Here is a 19,671-nt window from a genome sequence, read left to right as displayed (position 1 = left end):
TATGATTAAAACATTTAACTTTATAAAAACTTTTTGAGTAAAGTAAATATTTCAAACATAGAAATATATTGGTTCGAGTGAAGACCATATTTGTTATATGTATATTTATTAGACATTTGAAAAAAAAAAAATTAAAATCAATAACAAATCATTGAATTTAAAAACGATTCTATAAAAGACAAATATGTCAAATATGTAAAACGGTTATAAGTGCTTGCATTTAAAATACATTTTAGTACGTCTCATTTGACATATAAATATTTAAAAAAGCTACATATAATAATGATACTATAAAAAGAAATTTTATAAATTTCAAATTGAAAGTAAATATTTCAACCACGAGGACTGTTCGCAATATTAAAATGAGTTATGATTCTTGAAATATTTTTTTATTAGGTGGATTCACGGAAGTTCATTTTTTGAATTTTACAAATAATTTCCGGATAATTGTGAATAACTACCGAAAAATTATAAAAAAAAAAAAACCGTATTTATAACTAGAATATATTTTTCGCTGTAATCAAGAAAATAATTATCAAAGAAACTTGACATTTTTACTATATGTTTATTTTACCGTTCTCTAGAAATTATATAATTTTCAAAAAATGTTGTTTTTGTTTGTTGTTTAAAGATAGACATATACGTATAATTTTCTCGTTTTATTAAATAATTTTTTTTAAATGTTGATAAAACATTTTTGGTTAAACAAAAAATGTTCAAAGATGAATTAAAACATTGTCTTAGAATTACTTACTTGTGTAGAAAAATATCGAGAATGCATGGAACTACTTTTTATAAGCAATTGAATGTTCAAATGTTGACAAAACTCGACCAAAATCACTAAAATCTGCATACATTTTGTAGTTTAACAATCATAAAACATTCAATTTTCATACTTAATGCTTGAAATTGAATACCAAATTTTTCACAAGGTTCTTCTTAATGTAGTTACTAAAAAAATATATATTGGGAAGTCACAAAATATTTTTATAAACGTATGAAATATAAATTTAGCGAAATCAGATATTTCACAGAAATTCATTGAAATTACATGGATGTTTCTGTTTTTATATCAACATAAGTTTCTTAAATAATGAATTACTTATTCTATTATATTTAAAACTACTCTAATGATATTAAACAATATCAAGTTAATTAGCTTATAAGAAATTTAGTACACTAATGACCTTTGGCGTCAAATAAAAAAAAAATATTATAATTTTTATACATTTTTAAAAACTGAAATAGTTTTAATTTGTATGGAAATATTGCTGTTTATATTTCTCCAAACTTAGACTTTTTCAAAAAAAATATGTTCAAAAAAGAGAACTTAGGATGAATTGAATTAGAGATAATGAAAGATACATTAAATATAATAAACAGGCATTTTTACTCAATTTGATCAATATAGGATAAATATTGCATCACTGATTATTATATTATTTTATATTCTACTACCTAGATAAGTAACTATTTATTCTCAAACCCTATAAATTGTAATAAAACCTAATAATGTAAATATAAGTATATATATAAGTATATGTCTAATAAATATACTGTGTCACTATAGGCAATTTGATAAAATTTGTTTGTCAGTCTGTTTTACATATTTTTCTCAAATAAAAGTTGTTATCTCTCTCAATGTAAATCGAAAATTAAATACTAATAATAAAAATTATAACATCGTCCTACATTGATATAATATAATAATATATAAAATTAACTAGTTTTTATTGTAAATAATTATTCACATATTTGTTTAAGTAAATATATAATATGTAGTTAAAGTTTATTATATGTCTCGAAGGAAAATCAAAATTTATTTACATGAACCATTCATAGTAAACTGCAAATTATAAATAAGAACTAGGATCGTTTAATTATAAATTATATAAAAGTAACATTTTCTCTTCAACATACTTTTTAAAAACTATGCCAACAACGATTACGCATATCAAGATAAACGATAATTTCTCGACCTATTCGTGTTGTCATTACACAGTTTTATAAAAAATTATATTAACAGTTAGATGAGAATATTAAAATGCATGGCATTTAATGAAAATGTTGACCTAAACAACTTTAAGTAAAATAATTGCATTTGGTAAGTGCATCAGCTTAATTTTATTTGCTTCTACTAAACTATATGTTTGAATAAACTAGTGTTTATACTGCGTATATAATGGACTATATTATTAATTAACTATTATTAATCTTTATTATCAGTTCATTTAATATATATATATATATATATATTTTAATATATATATATTTGTAAATATTTATCATATGCAAGATATAAATTAGAGAAAATGTAATATTTACAAGATTTGTTCTTTGTAAAAAACAAAATAAAATTAACAAAATAGTATGATATATGTCTTAAATAATAATAATATTAAGCACATTAAATATGCGTATGGGTTTCATCAATTTGTTTGTTAATATTTTGCTAACCACACTAATATTGAATTATATTTTGTTTTTCTATAACATTGTCTCATCAAATGTTTGAAATAGATTTAATAGTGAAATTACTAATAGGTAAAAATGAAATAAATAACTTCTTCATATGTAAAGAAACACTTTTTAAACATTATAAGGTTCTTTATTACATTCAGGCTGTTTTTCTGTAATTATTATCACAAGAGTTTAATTAAAAAACATTTACGTACCTATATTCTTTAAGGTACAACGAATATTTGATGTTAAACTTACAGTTACATAAATAAACAAACTTTTAAAATAAAATACTAGATTAATATATTGCATATTGCATTTATAATTGTTATTTTTTCACTTTTTAATAATAATAATCATTATAACAAAATTTGAATGATAATGAAATACATGCATTTTTAGTTGTGTAGTTTAATAAATTATACTTGTTGTTTAAAGAAAACGAGCTTATTATTTATTGATTTTTGAAAACTATTTAAATCTGGGTTGAGATGAAAAGATAGGAAAAAAAGACTGAGATGGTTTGGGTATGTGATAAAACGAGAGGAAACAAATGCAGTAAAAGTTGTTATGAAAATGAACATTGAAGGGGAAAGAGGAAGAGGGAAACCAAAAAAGAGATAGTTGGATAAGATCGAGAATTATATTAGAGCCGATGGTGTGTGTATGTGTAGGGGATGCAGAAAATCGAGACGAGTGGAGATTTAGTACAAGGATGGCAAATCCCAAATAGTTGGGAGAAAGGCGAAGGAGAAGAAGACTTAAATAGGGTTGAATATTTTGTATAAATGTATTATTATAAAATAGTATATATTATATGTATGAAATACATTTTGTGTAAAATATTTACATATAGGTAAATGTTCATAATATGTTAAAAGCAAAGTAAAATATCAAAATACAACGTAGGTAAAGCTATGTTGTTCAGGTTCTTAGCATGGAATTATAATAATCATTTAAATTAGAATTATAATAAATATTTTTATATCCAATGCGACGTAATATATAATACTTATTATTTTACTACCTACTATTAAAGCTATTACTATAAAAGCGCTGGGAATTAAAGAGCTTGTTTGCGTATTATAAATTTCTATGTATGTTTTTTCTCGGTCCCATACAACATAGATGATTTAATCGGTGTAATGTAATACCACGTGCATATAGGATTACCTAATACATATGAAGCTATTAATTATGATTAACTTTTGATAAAATTATTTAAAATAAAATGAGAATTAATAATTTAGAGAATATCTATATAAATATTATGGTCGCAATTTATGTTATAGTGTATGAACATAATACATTAAGTGTGTGCATAATTGTTATAGCCCAACATCAATGTTCATTATTTTCATTTATGAAACAGTAGCCTGACCTAAATGCACGGAAAATGTTTTTTCTTAAAGAGACTTGACTAACAATCCGTAACGAAAATACAGTTACATTTTTTCTACGTTGATTGTTTATTATATACATGTATAAATTTTGTTCTAACCTTTGAGCAGATTCTTGTTTTGTAGCCAACTCAGTGACGTAAGGTCATCGTCCTCGTTATCATCTGTCGATGAGTTGCCTTTATCTTTGTCACCACCAACAGACACGTTTTCGGACAATAGTTCTTCCTATATTTATACAAAGATAAAACAAAATTATGAGTTTATGTAAAATCAAATTTATATGATTATTGATAAGATGAATACTATTATAATAATATATTCTTTTCACAATATAAAATTACGTGACCCTTAATAGGTAAGTAGAATTATTCCAGACTATGGAATAAGGATTAAGGAGTATATAAATCGTGGTTGATGTGTGTGTGTGTGTGTGTGTGTGTGTGTGTGTGTGTGTGTGTGTGTGAATGTGAGACATAAGTGAGTATGTACGAGTATAAAAAGCTTCCCCCAGGGAATGAAAAACATTTGTCGCATTGCTGGCCACTTGATAGTTGTCCAAGCACGTATCTTTGTCTTGTCTGTGCTTCTATTTATATTGACCCCTTGCGCGTTTTTAAAAATAAATCATTGCGGTTGTATCTCTGTCCATATAAAGCGACGTACTCGTTTGAATCTCCAGAAGAATAGTGATCATAACCATTGGAAATGATAATATTAATTCAGAACTCTAACGATATCATAAAAAAATAAATGGTGGTGTAAGTAATTCAATTATCTTATCTATGTAATATACATACACACATGCATGCAGTTATTTGATTGTTATGAGATTTTTGGATGGTATACCCAATATATTGAATAGAAATAATTCATCTTATCATACTAGCAGTGGTGCAACCAAGGGATGTGTTTTGAACCTCTTTGAACCGTGATTATAGACATTTTATTCGATGACTGTTGAACATTTTTTTTTTTAATGACATTAAATAACGTTCAACTGCCGTCATATTTAATTCATAAAGTTTTTTAGAATACATTGTAGTACTATTATGGCAGTTAAAAATGTAAATTCTAACTTATAAATGTACATAATGACTTTAATCCATGTACAAATTTTGAAATGTAATATCATTTATTGTGAAAATAAACATATTATTAAAACTATGTATACAATTACAATATTTAAGACATTGTAAGATATTTGAATAAAGTGGAAATTGGAAATCGCGATAATGATAAATACAAATGGATACCTAATCACTAGAAAACGGATTTTGAAGGCATTTACTTTTTTTTTTGTTCTAAAACTTGTTAGCTACATATTCGATTTATACCACTTAGAATAAAATGCACGATATTTTAGGTACTTTTTTTTTTTTGCTTTTAAGATACATTTTTTCAAAATGTGTTCTAAATAAACGTATTAGAAATTTTATGTTTATTTTTAGATTATATAATGTGTTCCAAATCTTATTCAATTATTTCTTGACTACCTTTCCCCGTGTGTTCAGTTTTTCACGTATCATATGGTATATAGAAGATAAATTTATCTTGAAACGACAATAAACACAAAAATATGCTCTTGCTTTGGAAATTATAAACTCAGAATTATAGCTTAGTTTTTTTTTTGTAACATCGTTTAGTCACTTACAAAATGTCGAAAATGATTAATTTTTTTTTTTTAAACCCATTTTTAATGTTTTTTTTAAGCCTTTTTGGAAGATTTATAACAGCTTTATTTTTTTTTTTAGAGAGTACTTTAGTTTTTAATTGCTTTAAAATCCGTACTCTACTAATCACTAATATTATCGATTTATCGTAGTCAAAAGCAATAAAATATTTGTATGACTGTTCCTACGTGTTTTTACTGTATCAATTTAGTTATTTGTATGTTACTGTCGTAGTCAAACAAATAAAGTGAGTAAACATACTAATAAAAGTATAACTGACATTTTTACTTAAAAACTTTAAAAAGTCTGAGAATATACCTCAGAAACTCAATATCAGCATGCAGACTAAATTAATTAGCAGCGTTGAATATTCACCACGCAATTGCAGTCACTACAGATGACGTCATAAAATAATTAACTCAGAAAAAAAGAAAATTAGATTTTGTAATTTAAAATTAGTAACATTTTAATAGGTATGTATAATAATTTTCTAAAATATCTTTATATTTAACGTGACTACTAAAATTATATTTGGTTTGTATCTAATAATGTATTATGGTAATAAATTTACCAATCTATCGAATACCAGATACAGAAATAATTACAGTGGTAGGTTTGAATAAGGTAATACAATAAATATTAAGTAGTAGTGATTCGAAATTCTATAATCATTAGCTTTAAAAAAAATAATTGTAATACCATTGGCGGACACCCCTTTGAAAAAATCTAGGTTATGCCACTGCATATCAGCACTATTCAATTATCTAACATTAAAGGTTCGTTACATGAAAACACATTTGAACCTATTCACCAATATATTTATTTACTTACCCGCTGAACACTGGAATTAACATTTCAACGGACCCACATAATATATTCGATTAATTTCGTAACGATTAGAAAATAATTGGACATAAAAACATAAGAATTTGCTCTTTTGAAAAGTTATAGATAATTGTAAATTATTGCGATAATTTTATTGTTTTGAATATGTGACGAACCAAAGTTTTATAAGTAATGTGCATCCATAAGATAACAGTACATATTATTAAATAATTATCAAATCATAGTTCGACACGTCATAATGAATATTTAATATTTTACGATTAAAATGAACTGCAATGCATGCAGTATCTGTGTTTACATTATATTATGCAACACTATAGGAACATTTTACAGCGAAATTAGCTCGATAGAGTTATTTCGGAACGAATGTTCACCGACTCGGGTGGTTAAAAAATCGTAGTTGTCGTTTTCTCTTTGATAACTCACCCTAACCGGGAAAGGACTGGCTGGCACTGTGACGAAGACTGTGGTGTTCATGGTAGCCCCGCAGTTACTTAGAGCGGTGACGCCAGTGTCTTCGTCCGGTCCAACTTGATCCGGTGCCATGTTTTCCAAGTCGGCTAAAACCAATAAACAATGACATTTATTACGTATTTTAAAACAATAAAGACGGACCCAACAAACATTTTTCAACTACGAAACCGGGTAAAAATACCACTGGGTTATTACCACATCAATACATAATAACGTAACGCGAGCCGAAGCCCTATATAGCGGCGAGCATTATTATTATACAGTGTGGTGAATATGTACTCGGTGTTTTTACATTACTATTATAGATATACCATTGTCACCGTATACGTCATCCCGGGAGCGAGTGGGGTATGTGTAATATCATTTTGTTTGGCAAACCGTAGTATAGTACAATACACGAGCAACCAGTTTTCTGTGGAACGACAATGACTCACGATGATAGGTAGAGGAAAAAATACAAAACAAAATATTCTTATACACACACACACACACACACACACACACACACACACACATACACACACACACATACACACATACACACGCACACGCACACGCACACGCACGCATATAATATACTGTAAGAGAAAATAATTCATTCTCATCCGGTTTCCATTTTAAGGCATCGTGGACGACGTTGTTTGTACAAAATCAGAAAAATAAAATAACTTGGCTACGGTAAAGAATACAGGCCCCATCATCCACCAAGGGTGTGTCGCATACGCGTGCGTGTATGCCTGCGCCAGCGTGTGTGGTTCACGGAACAATAGTTTGCAATAGCACGTTGTATGGTTCATGCTTACGAACGATAATATCGATACAACCGACGAAAAAAGTAGCGATTCCGTTTCGTCAATTTTCCCAGGAAGAGCGAAAAGAATATTGAAAACCGATTTCTTTATTATATATATATATATTTTTAAATCGCTGTACATCTGGAATTTGGGGTAGCCGTATATTAACTTTTGGATTTTCGTGAATTATGATTATTTTTTTAAATTTAATCAAGTTTTGCAAACCTGCACGTATCGCATGTACACATCGGTGTATCGGTACGAAAAACATTTAAAAATATACCGTATATCACGCGGTGTTGGAATTACATGCGGCACGTGTAATAAATGTGCGAATCGATCTGCGAATAACGAAATCACATAGGTAGTTAAACGTCGTCGTTTCCGCGGGATCGCGGTAAGGAGCCGTGGTTCTAACCGCGATTGGACGTGAAACCGCCGTGATCGTCTGGCCGCGTGGACTCGCCGGGCGAGTTGGCACGAGTCGACCGGCGAAAACGAAGTCGTACCACTATGTTGATGTGCAAGTCCGTGCAACGGGCGGGCGCGTGTAAACGCAGTCTATTTCGATTTCGAGCCGCTGTGGCAATACGCGTTCGACACGACACCGTAGCATTGTACTTGTACGGTACTACGGTGTGTATACACACGTATATGTGTGCGAATACAATACGTGTCGTAAACGGTGGCGTGTAACTTTTTTTGTTTTTCCACCCGATTTTTGGACGGACGCCACCGTTACGGGATGAGATTACTGTTTTATTAATCCACTCCCGACTACGGTATAACGTAATATTTCAGTGCTATCCGTACGGTATGAATATAATATTATGGTTGTATTATTATTATTGTTGTTGTTATTATTACACAGAAGACCGTTCGGGATTCGAACAGCGTGCGCGTTCCACTGTTCCATCCCGTACGGAGTTTTGCCGATGCCATTACGTCCGCGTATCGCGCGCGCCCCGCAGCGGCAGTACCTTTATTTAATAGGGCGCACTCGAATCTTCTTTCATTAATCCATCGAATTGTTTCTCGTACGTTAAAAAAAAAAAGAAAAAAAAAAGAAGACTTACTCGAATCGCCTCCTAAATCCCAAATTTTAAATCGTCTTCACTTTATGCTATTATGTATATTAGGTTCAATGAACATAAATTGTATTTAGTGTTTTAAATTGCTAAATAAGTTTTATAATGATAAACATAGTAATTCCTATTTGGTCCATCAGTGGATAATTAACAAAAAAATTTCTATTCATAAAGAATGTGTTATAACTTTAATACGTGCAATTGTGTGTAGAATATATCTACTCCGGCAGAACATACGAATAAAAATATGGGCGGGATTTTCATTATCGATTCTGTAGACAATCTACGGGAGACAATTCGAGTATTTGCATTTAGGGGTGTTCAAATTGTCCCCTAAACACCCGAAAACCATTCGAGTGAAAAATTCACGTAAACCTACCTAGCTTTGGGAGGCATTCCATTAGTGTGTACCGATTTATACACACCATTTTAAAAATGCGGTCACCAGACACGTAATATAAGATATACCATATTAAAATATAATAGTTTGATCGCCGTGGATTCGTGTTTATAATTTGACCGTACACTTTCATCGAGTTTTTCGCCTCTCGATATTCAGCCAGTGTACACAACGTTAAATCCGATCACTTCGCCGTCAGAAATTATTATTGAGGTATAGTAATTGTAGCGTGCGCGGTGCATTCCAGTGTACCCTGCCTGTCCTACGATGCCTTCTCTTCCTCACCCATCCGAACGAACGTTGTCCGACTTTATCTAAACAGTGGTGGTGGCAGTGACCCCGAACCGGCATTTGGTTGCCTGCGGAGTCGTTTTACTAAACTCACGATACCCGAAACGTGATCGCCGGAGTCGCCACTACCGCTACCACCGTTCCCTGAGCGTATTTTACAACGTTATAGGTCCGCGGGCAATGCAAGACGCTCAGCGTGTGCACAAATAGATGTTGTGTCTAAAACGCGGATAACAATAATTAGCTTATGGTGTATAATAGAGTCGTCGCTAAAAGAAAAAAGACAAACTTAGAAGGAAAAAAAAAGAACGAAACGCGAAAAAAAAACAGAGAAAAAGTTAAAAGTTTGGTCGACTCTAATCCAGTACTTATTTAGGACTACGGGATTGATTAATAATTATGAATTAACGTTCTGAACGCTCGAGTGCGTTTCTGTGCCCGTGCACGGAGTGAAAGTGCGTGTATTATAAATATTATTATAGCCTCGCTCACGTCGTGGTAAACGCACTCTGCCGAGTCAGCTGTTGAGATTTTGTTTCTTTCCTGAATTTACAACATCATTAGACCGATAAAACATAATAGTATTAATATCTTATACGATTCATTTGACTCGTAGACGATTAACGGCGATATCGTATAATATGTGTTGATAACTGTGTAATATAACATATTGCACAGGGATATGGGTCACGATATAATATGAAGAAGCAACGTGGCGGGTGTCTCATATTGTGTACAGCAGTACCGCAGTCCTCATATATATTTTACAACATTATAGATAGGAGAATGTGGTATTTTTTTATTAAATTATAAAAATATGAGTTTATCGATTTCAAATCGGATTCAAATTTAACGTACAAGTATATACAATAATAACACCGAAGATGTTCTATAGATTCTTTTTAGAATACAATAAATCCAATTGCGAAAATGTTTCTATGTATATACAATTAAATCCATTAAGTATTTGACCTTACAATCTAATAAAAAAGCTTCGACTGTAGTTTTAAACGGTTTTTTAATTTATACAAGATTACCTTGTTGAGGCAACTTACGAAATCTGACTTAATACATTTTCATTAATCATTTTAACTTGAAGTATCATTATTCTTATCTGTGAGATATATATACACATATTTGGGTTTATATTAAAGTTTTATACTGAAAATCATAGCTATCAGTAATAACTGAAGAACTTGATGTAAAAACTAAAAATAATTAATTTTGAAATTAATTGTATGATAAAATATAAATTTTTTATTTTTATTTTTGATGTATAAAACATAACGTTGTAGTGTACTATGATTAAAATTCACTTAATTTAATATATTTTAAGTTAAGCTTTATAAGAATAATAGAATAAAGAATATACATCTATACATATTGAATATACATATACAATATATATACACATAGTATATGTATTGCGTTGTTTTATTATCTAGTCTCTATATGTTAAGTTTTACTTTGAATCATTTAAAAATATAATTTATGAAATATTTATTAAATATTTGTATTATTTTTAATTGTTATGAGTAGTTATGTATGTCAAATGTTACTTGATTAAATATTAATTTAAATACATATTTATTGCATAATATATTATTATGAAAACATATGATGGTAGGGAAAAATATAAGAAAATAAATTAACACATTTTAGTAAATTACTATACTTAAATACAAGTATGATTATTTTATTTGTATCTTTCATTGTTTTGCTAAGTTCTTATTTTGACTTAAAAAAAATTAATTTTAAGTATAGTTTATTTTTATTAATAATTATATTTTCATTTTGAGATTTTTTTTAAGTGCTTTAGCAGCATAATTTAATATTTATACTTCGAATAAGACTATTAAGTAAAATTAAATAAATCGTTATAATTAGCTCTTAACAACTATACTATAGTGATTACTATAATACATTCTTCCATACACACACACACACACACACTTAAAAAATATACTTGAGTAACTCATTTAATCTTGTTTTTTTTAATATGATATAATATGATAATCTCTATACTAAATAAATTATTTAATTACAGTTACAAAGTAGTAGTTACATTTTATAACAACAAGTCGTTAACTTAAAAATATTTAAAATCATGTATATAAATACTAAACTTATGGTTTAACCAATTATTCATGTATGACATAATAAAATGACGTAAGATCTAGTGTTATAGGAAAATGATTATTTCTATGTCATTATGCGTTTGAAACATAAGTTATAAGTCAATATTTTCACATAAATTATAATATTGATTTTAAAAATTACATAATGATTAAAAATTGCGTTTTGTATGTGTACATTTATTTTTATTCTGTATGTTATGAATTTCTTTAATCTTTTATGGATTTACATATATTTATAATATTACCTTTTCTAGATATATCCAATGGATATTATCTATGTCTATAGTAGTAGTACACTGACGTTTCATCACATATCCACTATTAATGTATACTCTGAACATTTAACCGTTGGAACTTGTGGGTTCGATAGGTCACCACATAATTGAAGACATTGGTATTATTTGAAAACGGAAATAGTATTGTGCACATAATTTAAGCAAATATTCTATTTAATATTCTACCAAAATGTGTATCCAGTAAGTGATATAGGAGTTTAAATATACATGTTCAACACAAGCAATATTTTATGTACATATGTAAATAATGTAGTTAATGATTACGTAAATAATTCCTCAAGTTTTATTCTTTAATATAAATAAGAAATAAATAATTACCACGGATTTTAAAATAATTTTTTCCTTTTCAGTAGTACCTAAACAAAATATTTACTACAGTATGGCGTTTAGATTTAGTTTTTGTTCAACAAGTTACGTTGTGTTAAATAGCAAAAACTGTCATGTAATTTATCATTACTGATTATGTAATAGATTTCATATGTTTTAATCAAGGACAGTTAGTATGGTATATACAGCATTGTAAAAAGGAATTAGGTAAACATGTGGCATTTGAATGGTTCATAGATTGAAAAATGGTATTTTCATCCATATATTATGGATGTTATAAATAATTGAAACGAAAAACAATAATTTTTAATTTATGCACAGACTTATAAAATAACTGAATTTATCGATAAAAAACTATTAGCAAATTGGTTAGAAGTTTAATAAATGTATTATTTTTTGAAAAATAAATATTTCCAGTGGGATAATATATTAAAAATTATATACCTCTATCTATATATCTTTATAAAATAGATTTATATATGTATATATATATATTTTACACCTAAAAACGACGTGTTCGATGATTTTTTTCTTAATGGACTCCAAAAAAATTGGACCGATTATGATGACATTTGGTACAGAGATATATTAAGTATTGAAGAAAGATTTAGATAACCTTTTATCTTTTGTCACGATAAACCTGATAAAAACCGAACGGGCAGTTGTTGTTTTACTGTCGCTATAACAACCGAAAAACGGAAAGGAACCCCACCGACACACACCGAAGTGTACATCTAGAAAATGGTGAACACGTCTATTTTACTGAAAATATTTCTAAGAGCGACTATCTTCTCCTTCAAATACGATACTCGCCACTGTTTTTAATCTCTGTAGAAATTGAATTAGTAAGAACTTTTTTGTATGTTGAGGTACCTTAGTATTACACTTGGAACACAATAGGAAGATAATGGAAACGTTGAATTTAAAGAGCTTCTGTTTGGAATGGGCCTGGTATCAAATCTTGAGATGCCTTAGAACGAGTTTACCCTGTCTAAGTTAGTAATATAAAATATTTTTATTTGAGAATGCGTGAACTAACCTTTTTCAAAGATCTCAAAAAGCTTGATAATCAGTAATTTTCGAACTTTCGAGGAGCATGTTAGGGAATAAAATTAATTTATAATGACGCATTAGCAAACGTAAAAGACTAAGTGATAACTATTACTGGACAACATTAAGTTAAATGTTAAAAATGTGTTCAATTAACGCATTACAATTGATGATTAGGCATATCTTTCGACATAGTTAGCTGTAGTATCAATCTGCTGTGGATTTGTACACTAAGATTGAAAATGAACGTTTGCGATTTATTTAATGCAACCAAACTAAATTATGATCGAAGGAAGAAATCCACTTATGGAATACTATTTTTGTCTCACCAATTATTACGCAGTTAAATGAAAATTATACACATTTGTACTTTAAAATAATGAAACTAAATAAAGTTAACCTGGGTGAAATAGGTTAAATCAACTAGTATATAGTACATATATATATAGATCTTTTATGTGCTCGTGTTTTCAACTACTCGTAGTAATATAATAATACATAATATAATAATAAATATATAACGAATTATTACTTAATTTTTTTTATAGAATTTTTTAGTTTAACTTAATTAATCTCCATAATGTTATTTTAATATTTTAAATAAAACGTATTAAATTTTGGATTTCTGTAAATAGGTTGGAATGATTAATCATTTTAAAATACCTTGTAAAAAATTGATTTTTAATAGGGAAATAGATACGAATTCAATTAATTTAATTTTAGTTTAGTAACAATGAATTGTATGAATATCAATATTTTTAATCAAAATAACAAAATATATAACTCAAAGAAACAACCATGCATTAAAAAAATGTAAACATTTAAAATTAATCAGTGTTTATGTTTAAGCAAATACTTTTACCTAACACTAATAAAACCTATTTAATGATTAATTTCCCAAGAAAACCCTCTAAAAATCGTACTTTTGCGATAAAAATACACATATTTTATTTACAATTGTTACATTATAATAGCAATTATTTAGTTAAAAAAAAAAAAAAAAATGGTCGATGAAATCGGAGGCTATTATAGTTTTAATAGTATTTCTTTTTGGGCTCAGGTAAGATTACGTTTTCAATGTATATACATATAAGTTTTTTGATTGATATCACACCGTCTAATACGGTGGGTACAGCAGAACCGCGGAATAATAATAATAATAATAATCACTGTCATTCGTATAGGCGTGTAGAATTTGGTCGACAGTTTCATGTTGAAATCGTTGAATGTAGAAAACGTACCGGTACGTAGAAACCATCAAGTAACATACAAATCTTACACTGCACGCGAACAAACTCGGCTCAATGCCAGTTTACAGGCTACTACGTACTACAAGATGTGTGTGTTTTTTTTTTTTCATAAGCCGTATAACCCGACCAGTCGTCAAATCATTAGAGGACCTTCGACGCAGCTACGCGCGCGCATTCTCGCAGTATCGTTCGTCGATCGTTTCGACACGTGAAAAATAATAATACGAGGAAAAAAAAAAATTCTTATAATATGAATATTTCTACGAGTGACCACGATAGCACAATAATTCCCTATTCAAATTAAGTTTAAGCGTTGCTAACAACAACAATACCGACGACGCGCGTACACATCGACAAGCGGTTGCCACGATAAAACGGACTCGCGCCTGTTACACGGAAACAAGATCGCGTTTGTGGGTCACCGGTTGTGGTACACGCGCCTTATTGGCAAACTTGGGAGCGGCGTTGGCGGCGGTAGTGGGTACAAGTATTTTCCATCCGCCGCGGACGGACAGCGAGCAGGACGCGCGTATTCGTGCGCAGGACAAGGGACACGCGTGAAAATCGCGGAAAAGAATGTGAAGCGCGTTCAAGAAACTTATCGCCGGAAAAAAAACAACCGTGACCCACGATCACCGGCTCATGATTGTGTAATATATGAGAACATATCACAATCCCATTGACAGAAAGACAAAGTCAGCAAAATATTGCCCGCGTTATTATTACGGACCACGCCTACTACAAAACGTATGATCAACGTGTTGTTGTCATGATGCTCGATTGCCTACGTAATACAATTTTCGCTGATTTTTTTTTTTTTTGTCTTTCCGTCTTGTACTGCACAGAACGTATACGACGGGTTTCGTGGCGATCGAATTCCGTAGACTTCGGATATGATGTTCGATCGTGTAGGATTACCGTTCGTCCACAAGCTGCCGACGGTGTTTCGCATCACTGTGTCCGCCGCATTCCGCCTTTCCCGGTGCGCCCGCGTGTCGCGTTCCCTTTCTTTCTTGCGGTACCCCGGGTCGTTCCTCTGCTTCCGACGGGCCCGCGTGTTCCGCTCCCGCTCCGCCAACCGATACACAGGGTCAGTCCGCCTCAACCTTTGCAACTCCCTACGCCTGTCCCGCCCTCGCTGCCACGACAATGTCTTCTGTTCATCGGACAACCGAGACGGCGCCATTCACCAACACCACCACCACCTCCAACACGCACACGCACGCACGCACACAACCGAATGTTTAGTTTAAACCGGAATTGGTTGCAGAAAGTGAATAAATGTTCGCTGTACAAAACCACAACGATCACGTGGCATAGATAATACTATAGAATACACACGTGCGCACAACGCATACATTCTTGAACGTATAATATAGTGCGTACGATTTTATAATACGTATTTCAAGATGAAAAAAATTGTTTACCATTGCAAACATGTAAAAACAATCGTTCAAGCGTTGTCGCAATAAACACTTTAGTTCGTATACAATGCTATTCGCAGATAATTGTACGCGTTGCGTCGAATTGTGCAGTGGAACTATTTCTAGTGTTTGGCGGGGGTACTGTGATAGGTATGCATTAAACGTCGTAAGAAACATATTGTAGTTTCGCAACACGTTGCACACGCTCAGAAAATACCGCCCACCTTTATAGTTAAGTAGCATACGCCACGAAAAGTGGGAAAACGCGAGTTTTTTCATCTTGTTTCGCGCAATCGAAAAAGTTATGAAGTGTTATAAAAGTTATTATGTTAGATAAGTTATAAAAATTAACGGTAATTTTTTTTGCCTATCACTGAGCTTTAGAATTCATTATTTATAAATACCGGAAATAAATAATCTAAAGTTTATAATTTAATAATGTCAAAGTACTGTTAAACGATTGATTTTAATTTTTTAGACTATTTTTTTGTATGCATATACCACTCCACGGAGCAGGAACCAATGTTCGGTAACTCATGATAATCCAGTCAACCTGTATCATAATTGGGATTATTTATATTACATGTAATATTTATGTTATATTCATAATATACTAATTGCTAAGATGGTTAGAGGTTTAAGTATTAATTCACTATAACATAAAACATTTAATATGCATTTAGACAAATATAAATGGAATATAAACCATAATTGTAGATAAAATGAAAATTGTACAAATACTGTATTATAATGTGACTCGGTGTATATGAAATCTTATCGATTTATAGAATCAAATAAGTTAAAAAATGGATCTCATTTTGAAGGTTGCGTTGAACCAAAAATAAGTTTTGATGATTTTAGAACTCGATGTTGTATTGCATTTGTTATTTGTCTTGTAGACATAATATGAATATTATACTTGGCTGAAGTATTCGCGAATGATATAGATACCGCCGGGGTTTTCAGCGCGGTTATCACGGTATCATAAACAGCGTATGAGCTGAAAAAATGTGTACACATCGCACGTGTTAGATGTGCACTAAAACACTGCGGTGGGAAATTAGAGAGCGTATTATAATATGAAATAAAAAGGAAATCACTTCTTAATCGCGAGTAACATCGTAAATGAAATATGCCTATATAAACATGTAAACTACTACTGCATTTATTAATGTATTGTACATATACGAGTATCACACGTTGTTATTATTACAAAATAGGCCCACGCCGACGTTGTTCGCGTGCGGAGTTGCTTGGCAACCGTCACCGCCGACTTTATACGTATACTGTGCGAATAGTCCGTATCCAATGTTTATCTCTAGGAGTTTTGCAAAACACTGCGTTCGTACACGCACGCGCATGGACGCAGCAGCAGCATGCGTAGTCGCGCTTAGAGCATATTAATGAACGGCAACGTTGCTGTTTTTTAATAGAGCACGGGGGGGGGGGATAGATAGAAAATGAAAATATAAAATAATAAATACCGAACAAATTAAAATGCGACGGATGATAATACGAAAATTTAATCATGGAAATGAATTTTGTTGTTTCTAAGGACTACTCTATACATATCCAAGGGGAAATAAAATAGGTAACGTTATACGCATAATATTATGTGTTCAGTTGGAATGTGCTAGCGTTCGGGCGGCGGATATAATGATAACGATATTTAACGACAATATAGAAACTTCTGGTGTGTGTTGGTTTTAATTTAAACTCGTTTTACCACATGATAATAATAATAATACATTATACGACAGCACACTGGTGGCGACTGGGCAATAGTTGCTGACTGCGATGACCTTTAAACTGGAAATCTCATGCCGACCCGTTGCAAGCATGTGACTGCATATTTATGCACCAAAATAAAATCACTACAGACGACCACTGACGAAAATGTGTGGCAGGAAAAAACACGTGTACCTATTACAGCGCTGTGTACATAGTCCATTGTACATTGTATTTGTTATAGTATTGAAAAAAGAGTCATGCAATTCGTTTTTATTAATTTTTTTTTTTTAATACGCGTTATCGAAAGCCGTAAGCGTATTACGTAGTATGCAACTGCTAGGGACGATATAATAATAAATCGAATACACGCAAATTGTAATACACATAACATACACGCATGCGCGCGCGCTGTCTCGGGTACTACTTTCATCATATACGCGTTAGTAATTGGCTTAAAAAAATAAGCATTTGTAATATTTCTTTTTAAGTACTTTACAATACAAATGCACGGAGTTAATGTTCACCATGGTAAGTTGTTTGTCATTGGAATATTTTTCGTTGGAAAATTGTCTGATCGATGAACACACAGCTTACATTTTAGTCAAAATTTAAATAATTTTACTTCAAATAATCACATATGGTTGTTAAAACCATAATTAGTTTGACAACAAAAGACTAATGGAATCGATTTTATGCAAAGTCAAACATGTTAAAATTTCTTTGTTAATTTGTATATACGCGAGTATATATATATATATATATATATATATATATATATATATATATATTACGTTTCAGTTTCTAAAAGTTAAGCAGTCGTTTAAAAGCGTAATTTGTTGTTCATATCTGTATGAAATAAGACGCAATTAGTATTAAACTATGCTGTTTTTAATTGCGAATGACTACGATTCTAAATTAAAATATTAAAAATAAACTATTTATAAAAACAGGTTATGTTCCTTGCAAATGTAATGATGAATCTTCATAATTTAATAAGACTTTATAACTTTGAATATATCGTATAACATTTTACTATAATATTTATTGTAAGTAAAATTTTCCGAAAAAATAATTGTTTAGTATGTGGCCTCGTGATATTTTGCTATAGAAGATGGACTAAAATATGAACAAATATGTTGATTCTTCACACGCATCATTTTATTACAGATTATTAGCAGCTTTATTAAAAATATTTGAATTCTATTATTTGAAAATTTAGTATAGGGGGGCGCAGTCATAGAGAATAAGGTCAATGCGGGTTCAAGGAAATACTGAATGACATTGCTAATAGCGTTGATGGTAAGCCCTACGTTAATATTCATTAAAACATAGTGAGGGTTTATTATAATATACAGTGAGAATTTATGGAAAATATTATTGTTATACTACTCGTATATGGTACGGATATCCTTTTTGCAATAATAGTGTGACATATCTAAAATATTTGACCCCTATATTCAATCATTCAACTAATGAGCAATGAGTTACCACGAAGTAAATAAATAAGTATTTATTGAAATTTAGGCAATCATGGAAATATTTGGGAACTAATATTGGAGTTGAAAAAACATCAAATAAATACAATTTTTCATATTTTATTGTAAAATTGTAAGCCTATAGATTGTTTATCAAGTTTATTAAAAATAATATATATTATATTCAATTACTAAAGATCATTTTCATTACAAAATAATAATAATAAAAAGCTCTTTAAACCATATTATATAACTGCATTTCTTACTATGATTATTATACAAGCATTCAATTATATAATTTATTGTACAAATTCAGATTTGGAATATATTATACAACTTATAACTGAAATACAATATTATAAAGTAAATATATTAAATAATAATTCGTTAAAAAAAAGGACGGATTCGATTTAACGCAATGCTTAAGTTTTCTAATCGGTTAATTTTGGATGTATTTGGTGGTGAAATTGGTCTATTTAAAAATATATTATAATTTTTTAAAATTAACTAGACTATTTAACTAATTAGTTAATGGTTTTATTTAATTTCGTTAT

General features: G+C 30.2%; 1 protein-coding gene across 2 annotated transcripts in view; it reads right to left on the bottom strand.

Annotated features, from left to right (window-relative positions):
- LOC112693006 (forkhead box protein N3-like) overlaps window positions 1-19,671 on the bottom strand; it is a 38,402-nt gene that overhangs the window by 7,476 nt on the left and 11,255 nt on the right. Inside the window, exons 1-3 of one of the 2 annotated variants that reach the window (XM_025567866.1) lie at window positions 15,406-15,805; window positions 6,806-6,939; window positions 3,962-4,088 (exon numbers count right to left, since the gene is read on the bottom strand). In XM_025567866.1, the coding sequence (XP_025423651.1) occupies window positions 3,962-4,088; window positions 6,806-6,939; window positions 15,406-15,673 (529 nt within the window). In that variant the 5' untranslated portion in view covers window positions 15,674-15,805. Of the gene's footprint in view, window positions 1-3,961; window positions 4,089-6,805; window positions 6,940-15,405; window positions 15,806-19,671 lie in introns of those variants that run through there. The other variant, XM_025567867.1, reaches the window with a different exon arrangement.

Source organism: Sipha flava, unplaced genomic scaffold, assembly GCF_003268045.1.
Source record: "Sipha flava isolate LNK unplaced genomic scaffold, YSA_version1 80_pilon_pilon, whole genome shotgun sequence".
Classification (NCBI taxonomy): domain Eukaryota; kingdom Metazoa; phylum Arthropoda; class Insecta; order Hemiptera; family Aphididae; genus Sipha; species Sipha flava.
This window is presented reverse-complemented; position numbering and strand designations above follow the sequence as displayed.